At 44.4% G+C, this 20,103-nt stretch overlaps 1 protein-coding gene across 2 annotated transcripts in view; it reads right to left on the bottom strand.

Moving 5' to 3' along the window:
* Window positions 1-20,103, bottom strand: part of LOC108933336 (cyclin-dependent kinase 14) — a 77,662-nt gene that overhangs the window by 16,597 nt on the left and 40,962 nt on the right. For both annotated transcript variants that reach the window (XM_018750305.2, XM_018750306.2), the window contains 2 exons: window positions 14,977-15,116; window positions 11,900-12,042 (listed from right to left, as the gene is read on the bottom strand). In XM_018750305.2, coding sequence (XP_018605821.1) covers window positions 11,927-12,042; window positions 14,977-15,116 — 256 coding nt within the window. In that variant the 3' untranslated portion in view covers window positions 11,900-11,926. The remainder of the gene's footprint in view (window positions 1-11,899; window positions 12,043-14,976; window positions 15,117-20,103) is intronic.

Raw genomic sequence — 20,103 nt, 5'->3', positions numbered from 1 at the left:
CATGGCTGGGGTTTGAGCTCATCAGCTAAGCTCTTGGAAAGACTCAAAATGTTATTTTCTGGAAAGATATGGGGGGGAGGGAAAAAGCAACACCCAACCTACACGCATATTTTCTGCCACGCATTTGTTTTCTGCTCCCGTCTCAGTGATAGGAAGGCTTGTCTCGCTTGTTTACCCCTTTAAACTGATGACCCACCGGAGCTCTGATTCACTCTTTAACATGTTAGTTGGAAAAGCAAACTCTAACTCCTCCATTTTGCCCTGTACCCTCTTTTTGCCACTGCTCCCTTAAAACATTCAATGTGAGACATTCACCCTGGGCACGGAAACCATCATCTCTTGCCAACTAGCAGCCAGCACCTTACAAACAGGAAAAAACAACAAAAGAAAAAAAAAAAACAGGGCAAAAAGCTGTGAGGATTTTGTGACAAGTGGAGAAGCTGAATTTCCCAGTGTAAAGCAATGATTTACAAGTCTAATGAAGATTTCGTTCAGCATCCACCAACACCCTGAAGAGCATACTGTCTTGTGTATTAATTAACCTATTTTATGTAAGCGTAATGATCCAGTGAGTTTAATGAATAAGAGTATGAATAACAATTAGGGAGGAGCCAAGGAAAAGTAAATCTGCTTAAAAATTTGTTGCATGTTTGCATCTACTTAAAAACCCATTCCACCGGACTGATGGATAGGAATTTCGTTGTGTGCTAATTCTGTCTGGAAATAAGGGGATGCTGACAGCGCTTCTGAGTTATTTATGGGTGCTAATATAAACCCCCAGAATAAGTGTACAAGTAATAAACATCAGGTGTTATTCTTTTTGGTATGAACAACACAACACTGCTTATACGGACGAAATGGAAACCTTTTGAAATTCTACCTTTTTTGGTGTTTTTGCTCCGAGGTTTCATGCAGGATAGGCCCACACTTCTCCACTGTGACTGGACTCTCTGTGGACCACAGCGAGCCCAGAGGGGATTAAATCTACTGTTCCAATCCTTGGGCTGAGGCATACAAGGCATCCCACACAGTATTATACCCTAAATGTGCCTAAAAAAGGGAGACTGAGCAGTACCTCCATATGCCACAGAAATGTGCATAGATGCCTTAGTTCCAGTAATTTATTTGACTTTACATCATTGTCCTCCCCATCACTAATTAAAACCTGATGCTTTTCATAGGTTCTTATGGTTTTCTTACAATCACCCACTATATATATATATATATATATATATATATATATATATATATTTTTATTTCCCCCCCCCCCCTTTACATACTGCTCAGGGCATAACCTATAAGGCTTCCAAGCCCTAATCCAGCCAAAGAGGGGATAGCGAGTGCCCCTTCTCTCCCCCCCCAGTCCTCATCCTTTGCTGCTCAGCTATGGATCTTCCTACTCAAACAATTAGAGGACATTTCTGAGTTAAGAAACATCCTTTAATTGTGTGGCAGCATGTGTCATGTCGCTCATCTCCCAGAAATCCTCTTTGGGAGGAAATGTATGGACTAAGCTTGATCCGCAGCACGGAGCGCAACCGTAAGAGCATTACAGCCGGTGATACGAGGCCATGTATTAAATCAGGCAGAAAAAGTGTTCATTATGCTGCAATAACGGAGCATTTTGTGGATACTATAGGACGCGCACCTTGTACGTACGCTTTATCACCTTTTCCGCCAATCACACATAGCTTTATGTGCAGCATGCAGCTTAATGTCAGATGGCTAAAGACAACATTTATCTACTTGGCTATGACTGGTCGCAGAAACTGTCGTGACCTGGATTTTTTTTTTTGCCGTGGTAAAGGTTAATTCAAATACATTACACATTCGGAAACCGATTTCTAACAGCGTACACCCGCATACAGGTTTAGGGCATAACTCCCTAGATATAATGTCAGCAAGAAGTGAGTGCTATTACTATTAGGTATTTATAAGGTATAAGGTATTATACTATCCTTCCTAAGTCATACAAAATAAATGCTGGGGAAGTAGAGGGAAATGAAAATTTTACATAGACATTAAAAAAGCATGGCAAATATATTAAATTCCAGTGATCCAGTGAATACAACTGAACTGCCCAGACTGTATCAGCAAGACAATTCTTCTTGACATCTCCCTCCCAATTTCCCCACCGGGTATTTACTCAAATCCTTGTACTTTTCAAGCAGCAGTCTTCAGCTCTCATAAAACACCATGAGGCACCACAGCCTGCACGGGTTAATAAGTCCGTCTTGCAAACTTTGAGCATTCCCTGTCCTGTTTTCATTCATCTGCTTTATGAATCCAAATTAGAGCAGCCAGCAAGTTCTGCACCACGTCCTTATCCCAGATCTACCCTTCACCTGCTGGGCAGCGACAATCCTGATCACCCATGGGGCCCCCAGGCCTTTCATGCCGTCTCCTCAGTAACCTTGGCAGCCGTGCCGTACACAATCCCCAGCTCGGGTAATCAGGCCTCACAGCATTGAGACTGTGGAGTCTTGTTAGCCAACAACCAAGCGTAAAATTACTCCACTTCAATCCCAACACTTCGAGTCAATCTATTTTTTCTTTTTTTTAATCTTTTTTCATTAAAGGCACGCACCTTAAGGGTGGCCAGGGAATGGGGCCTTTGTACACTTGTTTTATTTTTTAAAGCTCTCAGGCAGACTGCTTTCAAGAGCCATCCAGAGAAACACCCCTGTCTACACTCCCCCCCCCCTCCCCCCGCAGCTCCACCAACCCCAACACAACACACTGCAGCTTGTCCTGGGACTTGCTCAAATTAGCTGCAAAACACAATGCACTTACTTCATTTTTAGCACCATCTAACAAGAGCCAAGTGAATATTTCATAGATACCCAGGCTGCTCAGAAAGTCAGATCAAAATCTTGAAATTACTGCAGGGTGTTGTCATAAATAATTCAGAATATACTACAGAAATCTATGTTTATATATTAAATAAATACTAGTTTGTAGGGTACAGAGTGGGATTATCAGAATGGTTTCGACACTGGCATGCACACTAAATAAACAGATTTTTATCAGCGTAACACCCTACACTACGGTGGTTTTCAACATGATTAGCTTCTCCTTACGCTGGTACTTTGGGTTCGTGGAGTTCTGCACCCACTAAGTGTCTGCAAGCCAGCTCCTTTAGTAATTATTTCACTTGAGCCATGGCATTATACAATCTTTAGGCTATCCTTTGATTTCCCAAGCAGAACAAACGTGAATAACACAGCTACAGCAAGGAAAACACACACATTCATTCCTATTACAATGCAGCAAGGCACTTTTAATTAAACCTTATCAAGAGATGAATAATGCATAAGCCTCATTCCCATTCCTCCAGAACGCAGCTTAGGATGTGGTGTTCAATAATTATGCTTTGTCTGAGGAACACATTCACTGAGGTAACATTTCTGAGGAAATAATATAAATAATCTGGTGGATGGAAAAGAAAATCGGTCACAATAGAACTTTGGAAAATGTCATTCTTTCATTTGTGGGAGGTTTTTTTTATGCTTGTACTCATTTGTAAAGATATTTCTGCTGGTTATATTCTGAGTGACGCATACAAACCCGCTTTTAAAACTCAAGTAAGCAGCCGAACGAAGCGCTGCCTGCATCGCAAATGAAAGAATAAACACGAGCCTCTCTGCAAGCGCTCGATTCTCTTGGCAGTTCAGCGGAGCAGCTCAATGGTGGAGTCTCCGTGAAGGGAGCCAGGGGCACCGTGTCGCTGGGCCGAGGCCCGGCTCTGAGTGCCCGGGCCGCTGTCGGACAAGGCGGGAGGTGTGGGGGTAGGGTCACGAGAGAAAATGGAGCCATCCAGAGCCGGATGACCTTCTTGGTGAGAACGAACACTCGGTGCTGTGCGTAACAAGCACTGCAACAAAGCACACTCGCACTCCGGAACTTTCTGACATGCTTCTCGCAGGGAGTGAAAAATGCCCAGAGAAAGAGACGGTTACTTCCAGCTGACAATGTGAAGAGGAATAATGTAGTAGTGTTGAAGGTTATGCCAATCAACAAAGAACCTCATCATGTGAATACATTAAAGGAACGCTGGATTTGCTCTGGCACATGGTTTCATTAACGTTGCTGTAACTTCATTGGCTTCAGGACAACAAGCTTTCTCAGTTTTAATATATTAATTTCCACGGGTGGTTTCATCATTTCCTTACAGATGTCTTTTGCTACGCTTACATTAAGGACAATTGCTAACTGAATTCTGAAACTCCAAATGATGGCAAGACGAAAATGGAGATTGAAAGGTAAGCTGATGTATGTAAACAAAAGCTTAGTTCACCGTTCCACAAACACTACACATAAAATGAGCATAGAGGACAACTGATCTGAACCAGAGGATGCAGAGATATTTCTAAATAATATGATCATAGAATGCAAAGTTATCATTTATTTATTTTACTGATGACCTAAAGTCATCATTCAAGATGTTTACCATTCTAGTTTCTATACTGATGCTTAGTTATAACTAGACAAAGCAAGAGAATTCAGCAACTGGCAATTGCTGTGATTTTTTTTTTTAAACTTGATTTAATTCTTGCATTTTTATAACACCTTAGTCTGCTTGTCAGAGAAGTCACATTCACATCTTTGAAAGTACGGTATATTTTAGACTAGTTTCATCGAGTAGCTAGATTTCAAGTTGTTCCATTAGAAAAGTCGAAAAAAAAAACAGTAAAATTAGCTCAGGCTTTCACTCGAAAAGTTAACCGATTCACATAATAGTTCTTACTCTCTCCCTGCCCTCCTCTCCCTGGATGTGGCACACAAAGGCCGACACACCCGTAGCCCTGCGTTCATCGTATCCATGGACGAAATCGACCTGTAGGCCAACGCCGCGGCTTTCAGACGGGGCTTGTCCCCTCGCTCTTCCACAGTGCGCCTGCCCTGGAACAAAGCCCAGCTGACAGCCCTCAAAGCCGCTTTCTCGGATTAACCTCCCGTCCCACAGGCAGCGCTCCTCCACGGCCTCCCCCACCTCCAACCCGCCGTCCTTTCGGAGGGAAAGTATGCAAATCGCTCTCCCACTCTTCCGAAAATAGCTATCATTTTTTTCCTGTCTATTATACATCTCTAGCGACCCATCCCACTGGCTGACAGAGGGACCAGCCTTCACAATCCTAAGAGGCTGATCCAGGGGCCTGCCACTGGTTCTAAAAAGATCTCCTTTACCAGTAATTAACCATTTGCAGCAAATTGCCAGTGGTACAGTAATTGTTCTAAAAAGCTAACAGCTGACTTATCCATGCCGGCTGTCCTTTAAACTCCCCTTATCTTCCACTGGCCAGCTTGCTAAGTTAGGAAAAGGATGACTGCACAAAAGCGTGGCTGAGATTCCACAGAGTGGAATAATCAAAGCGAGACTTCTGGGGGGGAATGGCAAATCATCTCTGGTGCAATGCTCTACAGCAGAGGCAGAAATTTTAATTGCAAATTCAAACAATGAGGTGGAAAAAAAAAAAAACAGAAAACTGAGAAATAATGAAGCTGATCTGGTGAAAGCTGGCTCAATCACAGAAGATTGAATTTTTTCAGGAAAAAAAGGAATAACCCCTTGCTGCCGCTCATTAGACAAGCCCATATGTTATGAAAATAGATTTGTATGATAGGCTTCTATTTAATCTGTGCTATGAAGTCTTATTTTTCCTGATTACGGGACCCTTTACTTTGGCTCACACAACTGCACAATTTCTCAGACAAATGCAAAGTCATAGTACCGTTAGGAAATAAGAAACTAATGCATACTTACAGTAACTATGACACGTAGACCTAAAAGTGAAGCAATTAATGACAAAGCAACAACCGTTTCCTCTCTGCCTTTATATTATATATTAATGCATCTGACACCAACATCACACCCAAGCATTCCTTATAAAACCATACATTTCTCATTTTGGAAACATGATGTACATCAGTGCATGCTACCTATTACAGTTGTACATCTGGTCTATGGCAACAGGCAGCAGTAAAATTTCAGTAGGAAGAGTTGGTTTAAGACCTTTTTTTTTTTTACAATAAATTTTTATTCAACAAATCTGTTAAAAAATAAACTAAGGCTCAGAATTCACCAATGATGTGTGATGCTGTGCTACTTTATCAAAACATAAAACAGATTCAAAATATGCTTCTTAAAATTAGGGGAAGAAACCCCATATCAACAGTGCTTTGGGACATATCACAGTATACTCATGTATTTTAAACCTGAAGGGGCTACAGGAATTGGTTTGAACAAGTTTTTCAAGTTTTCTACAAACGCTGCCCAGTGGTCTGCTTTAACGTCCCGAGAGCTGAACTTTAATTATTGTGCATACGTGTGTGTGTGTGTGTGTGTCTGTATCTGTATGAGAGAGAAAGACATTCACAAAACTACGAAAGCTCTGTAAGAAGATTATGTTAATTTATCTCATTCATAGTCAAACCTCCTCAACACATGTCAGAGGAACGGCGTTTGTACCCTCTAGTGATAAACAAATTATACATGAAATCAATTCCTTTTCACAATATTTCTCCCCATTGGGCACTATCTCCCCTGCTCCCTCCGGCTAATGAGCCAGGGTCGTTCTGTTTTCGGTGCTGGGAGGGGGCACAGCCTGCCCAGGAGTTGCGCCGCCCCCATTTGGAATGCTGCTGGCATTTCTCCACACCTCCTGCTAAGTAGCCTCCTTGACCTGCAGATGGAGGGGAACTCATCGGACAGAATCCCCCGAGCTGTCAATCATGGCTTCAGCGGGCAGATCCCTGCATTCGTTCCTGGGGTTCAGAGACGGACTTCAGGGAGACGGGGCGTGGGGGGACCCGCATGCAGCCGGAGGCGGAGGAGCGGGACGTGACCGGGAGAGACAGGCCTGGGCTGCCTACTAATGAGCGCTGGGGTTCCAGTTGCAGGAGCCGCAGACAGAGCAGAGGAGGGAGGGAGGGATTGAGTCAGGGACGGACGCTGGGGAACACACAGCATCACAACATTGTCTGCTGAGGTATTAAGACTCTCACCCTTATTTGCGGAGGCTCCACATGTGTCCGAACACACAAACCAGTGGAAAATTAAATGAAAAGCAAATCAGATTAGGCAGTTTTGTAGAAACGTTACCAGAATGTCCTGCCATTGACGAGCTGCCTTAGGACCTGCGTTTTGATCACCGGCATTGTTTTTTCAAATGTACTTTAAAATACTTTAATTTGACTATACAAGATAAGTCACTTAAAGAGCATCAGGAAAAAAAGCATTCAGTAAGTATTCAAAGCGCAACAACTACACTGTACAACCAGGAGTTTCTCTAGAAGCAATCATGGCAAAGCACTCACACAACTTTAGTACTGCGACACACGGGAAAAGCAACTGTGAGGGAAATGATGAACTTACTGAAAGGATTTTGATTCTTATGTAGACTGATAACCTGTGCACACACCGATCACCCTGGCCCAGTCATGAGGAATCCTGTTTTTACGAGGTTATTGTGTACGTTGTTCCATAGCCCAACGGCTGCCCATTTCTAGACGTGTGTGTGATGGCAGCTGTGCTGGCAGCAGAAAGCACCACATCTCACAGAATGGAGAAGGAACGCTAATCCAGGAATAATGAGCCTGTTAGACTTACTAGAGCAAAGATGTGGGGTTAAACACTCCTCATATGGAATCGACAGCAATAAAAATAGACAAGAATTCCAATTCCTGATGAACTCCCAGTAGGACGGGACAGGAGGACAGGATGGTACTTTATTCATCCCTGCAAGGGATTAACAGACACCAGACACTAAGAGCAAATGAGTCTTTAAATCAGCACACATTCCTTAAATCCAGCGAAAGGGAATAAATACCAATCAAATCATATCTGTAAATTTCCTGGGGCAAAACAACCACTTTAGCTTTCGCTATATTGTCCAGCTACCTGTATTTTACCTCATTAAAAATAGATTAAATATGCATAATGAAGTAGCAACACAGTTGTGTGTAGGAAATGCCAGCCAACGTCATCGAGGACCTCACTCACCCTTACCATCATTTGTTTCAGCCCCTTCCATGTGGGAGGAGGTACAGACCCATATGAGCCACACAACCTCTCAGGAACAGGTTTTTTTCCCTCAATGCTGTCATCAGTATAATCTCTGTTACAGTCCACGCTTCATTGTCCTGCAGCTGCTGTAATTATATGCAGTACCACCCCCACCATGTGTGCAGCATGTCTGCTTACTACTTGTTTTTGTTTTCACTAATTCTTTTAGATTTACTGCAGTTTTCAAAAAAAAAAAAAAAAAAAAAACTTTTGCGGAATTACTCTACTCGAGCTTCTCATTGTATTAGTGATGGGTATTGACATTCACTTATATTTCATTACACTTACATTTAACTGTCACCTTTATCCAGCATGACTTATGGTGTTATGCTACTTACAATTATTTACCCATTTATGGGTACATTTACTGGAGAAATTACGGTATGTACTGCACTCAACAATACTAGAGCTAGAAGTGGAATTTGAAGCTGCAACCACTGGCTCCAAAGACAGCAGCTTTAGCCAGCTGCCCCATAGTATTCTATGTACTATGTATGTGGTATCTTGGCAGTACTATATATAGTCTTAATTTGTATGTTACATCACATCCTGGGAGCTGCAGAAATTGAATTTCATTGTACTTACATAATGACAAAAGTGAATTATAATGGAGACAGGGTACATCTGACCTATTGGTCAGACTAGTTTGCAAAGAGGTCACATGACTCAAGACAACTCAGCCAACCGTACAAAGTCCTTTCAGCCACTAGCATGACCACCCCTCCAGTAAAATACTATGCCTTAGTTAAACTGCAAGTGACCCTCATCCTTGTACCACCATAAGGGACCCGCTTGCCTTAGGAAGGGAAGCACAGGGATCCCTGCTGGGTGCTGGGATTGACCAGAGACATCCGTACACAGCCTGCCATCAGTCTCACTTTATTGTCTAATTTGCTTCCCAAACACGATCACCCAGGAGTTCCTTCAATGGCATCATGTCCCATGTTTATCAGTTTCCAGCTTCCACAATACTGCCAACATACACCTGTGAGGTTTGTGTGTTCAAGCACACGTCAAGCCTCCACAATTAACGCGAGCGTGTTAACACCTCGGCAGACAACGTTGTGATGCGTGTTCCCCAGCGCCCGCCCTCGACTCTTCCTCCCTCCTCTGCTCCGACTACGGATCCTGCAACCCCAGCGCTCATTAGTAGGCGGCACAGGCCTCTCTCTTCCGGTCACGTCCCGCTCCTCCGCCTCCGGCTGCACGTCTGCATCCCCTCCTGTCTCACGTCCTTGAAACCAATGAAAATACATATATAGTGGGTCACCAGTGGCAGCCACATATCTTAGTACAACTGTATGAGCTTGGCAATCCTCGTTTTATTTATATTTATTAGAAAAGTCTAATCAACAAGTCAGTAAAGATGCGCGTATCGGACCTGGGAAAATAAAGCAACGATCATGGTGCGGATTGAAGTTAACATTCTTTGAAAGCCATTTTCACTGGAAGAAGATTCTCATTTAAGACTGCATGAAAACAAAAATATGAAAGTAACTAAAGGGAGATAAAGTCTCGGAATCCGCAAAAAACAGAAGGTCAGTGCTAACCCCCCCATCACGGTTATGTGTTGCTGAGCTTCTCTTACTTTACTTGCAAAGCCGGTTACTCTGCCAGGTTTAGGGCCTTTGAACACCCCTTTGACTCCAGGCCAGGCTCCTCTCTCCTCCTTTGGCGTTCGCACTCCGGCCGCGGTTGAAACGAGAGCCGAGCCGAGCGGCAAGAGGAGAATGGGCCCTCCGCGCATCGACGCCTCCCTTTCTTTCGCCGGCCATTGTCACAGGGACATTGTCCTCAGCGCATTCATGCGTGGTTCTGGGCTATCAGCTCAGACAGTCCTTTATGTGAGCTTTGTAGAAGCCCTCTTTAAGGCAGCCTGAGAACACAAAGGCAGTCTAGTGGGAATTTCCTGCAAACTCCTGCTTCGGCTCAGCCCACGTACACGCAATACAATAAAAACCCACACATGTCCTAGTAGGCTTCGCTCCACGCATACCAAACTCCTCTCTGGCCGCACTGCTTGGTATTCCACAGACGGAGAGGAAAATAAATACTCCGGCTGCTCTCTCCAGCACAACGTTTTTTGCAAAACGCTTGCATTAACCTTGATTTCATTCGATTACGTCTCATGGCGTGCTCCCTCTCGACTTGAACGCGCACACCGAAGAGTCCGTTTCACGAGACAACGTAAGTGTGCAAACAGAAGACAAATCACACCGGGTAGTTCCTCACTCCATTAGGCTTTCGGCCGCCTTTAACAAAGGAGCGCTTTCAATATGAATGCCGGAGCAAGGCCTGCACGCAGTTCGCAGTGGGCTACTTTCCGTTCAGAGCTGAAAAATCGCAGCACCGCGTTCATTGTCAGCACCAGGGCTGCAACCTCAAGCCCCCAGATCGCACCGCCACCCATTTAGAACAAAATTTCCTTGTAATCTAAGGGCAAAGCAGATGGAGAATCCTGACATGCGATGATGAAGTTAGAAGGCACATACAAAATAAATTCACTTTGGTGGGGGGGGGAGACCAACGAAAAGGAGTCTTCATTAGTTTTGATTGTATGCTTCTCCTCGACCTTCAACCCCACACTGCTGCCATTGCTAGCTCCTGAGGAAGTGTCCGGTGACCTGCCCGAGGTTCGTACTCAGTTCCAGAGAGTGGTCTCCCACAAAAAACCTAATGACTTCAATTAGGCCCAGTCCCAGCTAATCCCCCCCCAAACTGGTACAGATGCCCAGCAGGAGCCTATCATCATGGCTCCACCACAGCCTTGGAGAAAAGGAGGGGCTCCTCTAAAATGCCCTCAAAGACCACACATCCCTTTGTGCACCTGCCAGTAATTTCAGACTTAATCCTCACCTTAATGCGCTCATTTCAGTTTCACTCACTGCCGTCATTACTGGACTAACACCTAAATTATTTGCAGCTGCTGGCTGTCAATTACTTTCACTTTTTTTTTTCCTGGTTTGCAAGCCTTTTTGCACAGCTCAATTAATGCAAATTGATGCCCATTATCTGCTTAATAAAAATCACCTTCATTATCACGAACAGATACTTCATCCTCTTTGCTTTCGCTGTTTTCTTCCCCCTCTGTTTAAAATGCAATTTCACCAGCGTAGACATAGCTAGCATATCAGGATGTCAGGTTGGTCTGCAGATCGTTCTTTAAGATTTCACCACCAAAATCGGACTCTTTCATGTTCATTTGACTCCTTTTCTCACAATGGTCCATCTGAACTCAGAGAAAATTACACATCAGTCACTACTTCTACATACTAACCCCCTGATTCTGACATGAAAGCCACTGTTTCAAGTGAACAGAAAGGCATCTTCTTATTTATTAATTTAGCAGATGCTTTCTCCAAAGTGACTTCCAATAACTTACCCATTTATGCACGCACACTGGCTGAAACCACTTGTCCCATACGGGGTGGCGGCGAACCGGAGCCTAACTTGGGAACGGAGGGGGAGGGAACACACCCAGGACGGGACACCAGTCTGTCGCAAGGCACCCCAAGCGGGACTCGAACCCCAGACCCACCAGAGAGTGGGACCCAGCCAAGCCCGCTGCACCACCGCACCCCATTTATACAGCAGGCCAATTTCACAAAGGTATTTCAGGGCAAGTGCCCTGATCAAGGATACTACAGCATGAGGTGGGATTCGAACCTGGGTTCTTCAAGGGCAAGGTGGCAGTGCTAACAACTAGGGCACTTGCCACCACCATGGTATCTCGCTCAATTATTGGTAAAGGGACGCAAACGATCTCCAAATCGGGACACTTAACATGTAACCGGCACACGTGTCTATGGGCCCCTCAATCCTGGCCGTACTTGCCTTCGCGGTCCTTCTCCGGTGCAGGAGTCACTGCCTGCCGCCGGAGCTCCCTTTTCCCTGGCTGCCGGTCCTTCCACAGGCGAGAGCGCTGCCCCCAGCCTCGGGCTGCAGTCGCACACCGGGCACCGTGAAAATCGAAGACACTGCAGAATACAGAAAGGCAAACAGACGCTGTCAGTCGAATGCTTCCTCGTGTTTTCATGGACACGCATCCTATCAGGCTTTAGATTGGGATCAGAAAGGGTCTGGACTAAATCAAGTCCTTCATGCTGAAGATTTAGCGTTATCATTACAGCAGTGATCGCGTTTACGGCAGTCAGAAAATTGCTCTGTTAACAGACAACGATCTAGCTAAAATTAAAAAGTCTGTCAAATTACACACTCAGGATTCATTAAGATACAAAACACATACTGTATTATGTGTAATGTATAATACATCCGTAGCACGCTGCCAGAAATTTGTAGTTGAGTGATCTTAAGGCCGTCCCTATTGATAAAGGGCCGGAGGGCAGAACAGCAGGTAGCACTGGTGCCTCACAGCTCCTGGGGTGTGGGTTCAGTCGTGGCCTTGGATCCGGATCAGCCTGTGTGGAGTTTGCACGTTCTTATGCTCACGTGGGTTTCCTACAGGTGCTCGGGTTTCCTCCCACAGTCCAAAGTCATGTATTTCACATGAATTGGTGACTCTAAATTGCCCTCAGTGTGTGTGTGTCTGTGTGTGACAGTGTGTGCATTACTTTGCTACAAACGGTAGGAAGTTTAGTGTATTGCAGAGCTACCATGGTTAATCACCTTGAACAAAATTATCAAAAAATTAGATAATAACAGAAGTATACATGGAATTTCTACCTGTATCCTTTACCAAGAAACCTTACTACTGAAACGATCTTTCAGGGCTGCGTTTAGCAGAAGACAGCAGTACTGTGTGTCATATACAGGCTGCCTTTGCAGAAGGAGTAAGCAAACGTGTCCTTGAAGAGAACGTCATAGCTGTGCCAGGGAAACACCTCTTGTGGCGCATGTGCTACAGTGTAAAGGGGGACCGATTTCCTCGGTTTGAGGAAACCCGGCGGTTGCATTTTACCATCCCATTTAACGTCCACGAATCTCACGAAGAGATTAATCTGCCACGCTGAGGGTATGCGGAGGTGATCCCTTGAGTCGACGCAATTATATAACACGGGTGCATACGCGTTACGCGATTGCAGCCAGGTTTGATTCTGAAACCGCCCTGGCGACCCGCCATCTCCGGTTCACGAACGCTTTTGGCCGAGCGCACGTGTGGAACTCTGGTCTCGGTAATCTGACGACGCAGTGTAACACGCCCCGAAACCCGCTCCCCAACCCTGGCTACGCCAGATGTACAGTACATTTCCACTGCTGGCACTCGGTGCTCCCTCAAAAAAAGAAAAAAAAAAAAAAATAAACTAAATTATTTCATCTTTATTTTTTTCCTCTTCAAAAGACTGCAGCTTTCTTTTTTTTTTTTTTTTTTGCGAGTGTTTAGCGTTATGCAAAGACGTGTCTCTGCCAACGACTATCGCCTCGTGCTCTGCGCTTGTGCACACAACCTGCTGTGCGCTGATAAAAGGATTAATACAGGGAAAAAAATCTTAATCTGTGAAATTACAAATTAAATTCTCATATTAAAATTACCACCCCTGAGGTATTTTCTTTCCTGCGTTTCTTTTTTTTTTTTTTAATTCCCCTCCAGCATTGTGCATACATTGTGGCAGTTAATGACTCAGACAGGCCCTTCTCCTCTGGCAGCCCTGCTCAAGTCTGATAATGTGCCGGGAAACGGGTTCGGCCGCCAGATCGGGGTTTAGCCGCTGACTGATAAAACTAAGTGGCGACTGTGTAATAAACCCACATTAGCGGCGGACCCCTGGTACGCCATGCGGCCCCTCGCTCCCCACGCGATCCGGTAGCTGAATGAAGACGTCAGCCCCTGGTGAACGGCCCCCTGCGTTCGCGCCTATGCTGGTGGGAGGCACCCCCCCCATACCCCACTCCCGCCCCCTCGGTCCCCCCGGGACACGCGAACCTGCCCCGGCTCTGCCGGAGCGAGCTCCGTTTGCCACATCAGGCCTTGTTGGCTTCACAAAAGGCTTATGCAGATGAGATGTAGATGTAATTGTCTTCACTTCCACTGTAATGTTCACCCCCACCCCACCGCCTCTGTTCCGCTTTACTTTTCCACAAGAAATGTGCCTTGGTGAGTTCAAACAGCAGGCTGCGTGAACACCCTCAGCCTCATCTGCGCCACGTGTGTGGATCTCTTGTTTCATATTGGCATGGATCTGTCGCAAAGTCGAGGCGTCTGCGCCCTTCAAAACGACTGACGACAGGACCCATTAAATTATTGCTGCTGGATGCTCCACCGTGACTGCTTTTGTAACCAGAAACGGAGTGGGAGATGGCACATCAAAGGCGCCGGCGTCAATGCCGCCACTGTCAGCCTCACTCCTCAACTACATTTTCATGTCAGTTCTTACAAATCTAAACTATTAACTTTTGTGTAATGTAGCAAAGTGCGAGATTTTTTGGCTCTTTCCGATCCAAGGGGAATCGGCATTTGTTCTCCTTCAAATATGTTGATAGCTGCAGAATGTTAGTGTTACTGTGTGGGCTAGAAAAGCCAACATCGACGTCTTGTACCACCTCTTCACCATACACTGGTACCTCCATACACTGTAAATATGATGTATTAGACAAATCTGACAGTGATGACTGGCTAGGATGGAACAAAAATAATTATTTTTCAAGTAATTTCCCTGGGTGAAACTGACATAATTATGAAAATCCAGCGAAGGAAAGAAGAAATATGTAAGCCTGGGCAGGTATTTCGTTTACTGTGACTGCAAAAGTCATATATTTAAGAAATAAAACTAAAATATACATCATACTCTCTTAGGTTAGAAAGTTTAAACTTAACCCTAAAGCATTTTAAGCTCAAACACGATGAAAACTCCACTGCCAGCAGTCTAACGTGGTGTCCTAAATGTCCTTCTGTGTTCACATCTGCACCATCTTTCCCAGGTGACGTGAAGGACAGGAGACAGAGGGATACGCACTGTCTGGCAGGTCCCAGAGCCGCGGGGGCAGGCTGCTGAAGTACTGGTGGCTCAGAGCCGCCTGGGCGGACAGACGATTCTTGGGGAAGCACTGGAGGAACCTGGAGGCCAGATCCTCAGCGTGGTCTACATGGCCCAACCTACAACGAGCAACAAGACAGACACATGATCAGCCAAAGGACAGAATACAAACAGATAAATACCTGCCTAAAGACCTGCCATTTCAGCTCTTTCTTCAATTTTACATTCACCACGTTTGTGAAGAATTTTCATTTCAATTAATGATATTTTGGCAGATTTCAGAAAAAATAAAAAAAAATAACAGCACAATACACCCCTGAATACAACAGTAAGAAATGAAGTAGGCTGTTGAGGTGGCCCCAACTGTCACTGAGAAGGTCAAGGCTCTCAGGCATCAGGTTCTCAGTGTCAAGGTCATGACTGTTGATCCCAGGTCACAGCAGGGGACCCCAGTTCTGGTGCTCACAGGGGTTTGTGCGCATGCATGTTTTCATAATACAAATTAATTATTTTTCCCCTTGTCTCACAGTACTGCGGTTTTTAAGCAGCTCAGAGAGAGATGGAACGTCTATACAACTCCCGCAAGGATCAGAGTTGGGAACCCTGCGTGGAAATGTGGAAAAGATTGCATCCGAGCTGAGAAGCCAACCTCCCGAATCCCTTGCCGGGTGTGGAAAAAAAAATGCTGAGATGCAATAAATCAAGAAAGTGAGTAGGGATAGATTACATAAAATCATCATGGGGCTCCAGGGCTCTAGGATTTTAATTCAACTGCCAACAGAGCTTTGCTTAACTTATTCCAAAGAAGAACTTTGTGTTTTCACAGATAACACTGACCAGGACTGTCGTCTGCTGTATTGTTTTCTTTAATTTTCTACTTGGTGGGACACATGTTTTAAAGCATGTTTTAAAGTAGAACAAATACTTCTCTAAAACGCTTTGTGGCTAGAGAGGTTATCTACTTGAGATTTAATGGCAGAGATGATTTCCATTTGATTATTCCCATATCAATTCATTGAACGACTGAACGATAATTTTCATTTTCTATTTCATTTATTTAATCTGCAGCACATCCTGAAGGCCTCTGAGATTATCACTGAGGAAAGAATATTTCCATCATGGTAAACGTTTCCTCCTCTAACCTGTCCGAGTAGAGCTTATGGGAGAGTTAACATTTAAAAAAAAATAAATAAAGATGGTAGAGCGGGAATGGCGGGAGTTCATTGATGCGACGCGTCTACCGGCGCCAATTCCATTGACCCGTTTCCCCTCGTTCACACTCAGGAAGCTCAGCAGAAAGGCCATTCAATTCAGCATCCAAATAAAGACCTGATCTATATCCCAATCAAATAATGCCCTCCTTTCACTGAAATAAGCAGCCTGGTAAATAAAAGCCACATGACTAATTTTCATTAGAGGTGGGGTTCCTGTCTTGGAGGCTGGAAGCTTCACGTTACTTTTCCGAAGAAAACCCCACATAAATGTTTTGGTTATGGAAACTTGAAGAGAAACATGGTGGCACACCGCAGAGACACCAACACCGGTTCTCTACGGACAGTAAGAATGAAATCGGCTTGTTACATAATAAAACAGGCACAAACGTGCCGTACTTGATTAAACCTGGTCAAGATTCTGCAACGAAGTAAAACATATACCATTTGTATACACACTAGTTTGTAAATCCCAAAGTCTTCACAAATACTGTGACAATACTGAAAATGTGATTAACGGATAATACAGGAATTAAAGAATACGTGACAACTGGAATGCGTTGGTTGTGCAAACCCCATAAGATGATAACACCATGAAAGGCCAACTCTGACCACATTTTACTAATCTGCATACAGTGCATTCTGTGGGACTGGAGCCCAGATGTATACAAGCAAAATCATATTTATGTTCCGCATGTCTGGTTTTGCACTTCTTTCTCCATGTATATTATGTTAATTTAAATCTGGCTTGAAATCAAAGGCAGCTCCCGAGCCGTGCTGGTTAACATTCCCCGGCATTCTGATTGGACAGGGTCCAGGAGAACAAACGAGACAGCGGAACACAGGAGGCCCATCGCGACGTGAGGTTCCGTCATGGCGCACCGGCTAATTCGCCCATGCCCCGGCTCAGCACCGCTGACAGTTGAAAGAGTTTTGAAGCCGAGACAAGCAAATGAGGTGATCGCAATCTGTCCACGGACAGAACCGCCCTCCGCAGATCTGTCGCCTCTCAGTCCACTGCAAATGAGTCCAACATGAAAACATTCACGCCTCAGAAGTCTTGTCCAAGATCACTTTGAACCAAATTAATTTGTACACCACAGATTTTTAGGTGACTTTTCCAAAAATCATGACAGCACCTCAGTTTTGTTACTATATGGTTCCAAAACTGGGAGGATAAACTGAAAGTCCATTCCGCCAACCTCACCCTAAGTCTAGTCAACTTCATGGTAAGATGCAAATCAACTTACGTTGTACAATAAAAACCATGAGGATATATAAACAATTAACATGAATCGATGCCACGCTGTATAAAAGACTTTGTTATACTTTTTCACAAAATTCACACATTTTTCATATTAAAATAACATTACAGTACAATAGTATACCTACAGTACAGTAGCATATTTTTATGCTGCATAATTTTATTTCTAAGCCTATTGTCTATTCTAAACCCATTTTTCTTTTCAGCACAACCAGAACACTCACTTTTTCGCTGGCAAACCATTTAAAAAAAAAACTTAAAGGGAACAGCAAACTAAAATGTTTTTAAACAAAACACAGTCGCTGCTAAATACCCAAACACTGACCGAGACCCAAACAACAACAAGTATGGCCATCTAATACTATTGTACAGCAGATGGAGTGGTCACTGTTAGGTGTTAAGGCAACGGGGTCATGGTGGCGCGGAAGTCTTGGCTGGTGTCCGCTGTGTGGGGCGTCTAGGATTTGAGCCTGTTTGGGGCGCCTTGTGGCAGACTAGCATCCCGTCCTGGGTTTGTCCCTTCCCCCTTCGGCCTTGCGCCCCGCATTGCCGGGTTAGGTTCCGGTTCGCCGCGACCCCATTTAGGTCAAGCGGTTGTTGACATTGGTTGGTTTAAACAGACTGCTGTCGTAGGCCTGGATCACTGTAAGTAATGTGCGTCATAAACTGAGGGCAACCTGTAAATAAATAATAATTCTGCCATTTATAATAATTGATAATTTTTCATCTTGCGGCGATACATTGCTAGCAAATCCTTATGCGAAGTTCTTTAACCAGACGTTGACTATGCAGCGTCATTACAGATGCCGAGAACTACTAATAATCTGTTTTTAAGTTCAGGACTGCAATTATCTTGTCCCTAAGTGATACACCAAGTGTGGACTCTATTTACCATAGAGACACTTCAGCAGACCACTGTCTAATTACGAGAAAAAGTGTTATTCTTTCAAGACCCTTCCATACAGGTCTTGTTTACAAGTGTGACCGTTTTCCACGTCAAAGTGACACACACACACACGCGCACGCTTTTACACATGCCGCAGATAACACACGTTCACTTCTAATTCCTCTACAAATTTTACAAGCATTCGCTCGTATGAAGTACAGTAACCACTCACTTCAGGGTGTTTCGCACTCTTCGGATCACGAAAAGGGTCGACGGCTTGCGAGTTCAAAGCGGATCGTTCAGTTATATCTGGGACTGTGGGTCGTGGGTGGGGGGGTGGGGAAGCCTCCGACCCGCAAATGGGATGGAAAGAGAGAAGGACCCGACAGCTTTCCCGAGTCCACCGCTGAGCGTGAGTTCAGAGCTCATTCCCACCTCCCATCGTTACACCAGTAACACTACGGTCATGATGAAAGCAAAAGGGTAAGAGGGGGCCAGTGCCAGTGCAGTAGGTCTCCTTGGCAGGGGGTTGGGGGGGTAATGTGAAATACAAGCAAAAAAATGTAAGCTGCTAACACTGAAAAACTTACACAAAAATACAAGTTCCTGTATCTAAAAGAAATGTATGTAGCAATCATCTGGTGTTTACTTTCCACACTAAGGAAAACAGAGCAACATCCCTCCGGAAAGGCACACCATTCTTTTCTATTCTCAGAAACTCAGATTCCGTATTAGATCCACACATCATTAGTAGGCCTCATTAGCCTTTCGATACTTTGAGGGGTATTTAAAAAAAAAAAAAAAAAGACACCAATTCAATTATTTCCGCGGCGCAGTGGGCAAGCCAAGGTCTGGGACGCCGCGCACAGGGACTTTTTTACACAACAATCACGTGTGGCACAGCAGGGGCTCGGCACAGAACATCCACTGAAGTCATTCTCCCTGGGAATGGAGCTTTTTCAAGCCGCTTTGTTTCATTTTTAAATATAGACAGCGTGCTCATTTATTTCCTCAGTCGCCTTTGGAGGATCCACCGTTTATCGCTGTACACCAGACTAGATGTGGAAAGCCTGGTATGAGAGGTTCCCTTTGCATGGCTTTGGTAAACCATTTCTGCCTCCTGTCATGTGTGATTGCAAATCTTCTTGCAGTGAAGCACCAAGAATCAGACAAGGAAGGTGAGAGGTTGTACGACCATGAAATTATTATCATCATCAGAATCAGTAATGCACTACTTACTAATAATAATAATAATAATAATAATAACAAAAGTATAGTAATGCATAACTGATAACTACAGTACTTACTGTATATTCATTGTTCTATACTACACACAAACTCTGATACACACTGAAGCAGTTCAGATTCTCACTTCCCTTGAAGTACATACCTTTGGACTGCGTGAGGAAACCAGAGCACCAGGAGGAAATCCACGCAAACATGGAGAGCAACATGCAAACTCCACACAGACCCCCCCGCCCGAGCGCAAAGCCCAGAAATGTGAGGCACCAGCACTACCCACACAGCGTGTTAATCACAGAGTATATTTACAGTGTACACAGTGGAGCAAATGATCAACTGCATCCAGTCAATCACAAATATGTTCTAATGCTTATAAGATGCGCTAAAGAGTTTTTTACATTTAGATATCCATAGCATTTTAATGACTGATTTCTTCTGAAATGAAACAGCCCTTGGTCTGGTCTCTCTTATGGTGGAAAACAAGTCAGACCTACAAAGCCACC

Source organism: Scleropages formosus, chromosome 23 (genome assembly GCF_900964775.1).
Source record: "Scleropages formosus chromosome 23, fSclFor1.1, whole genome shotgun sequence".
NCBI classification, from domain to species: domain Eukaryota; kingdom Metazoa; phylum Chordata; class Actinopteri; order Osteoglossiformes; family Osteoglossidae; genus Scleropages; species Scleropages formosus.
Note: the sequence above shows the minus strand (reverse complement) of the source record. Positions and strands in the feature narration are given on the sequence as shown.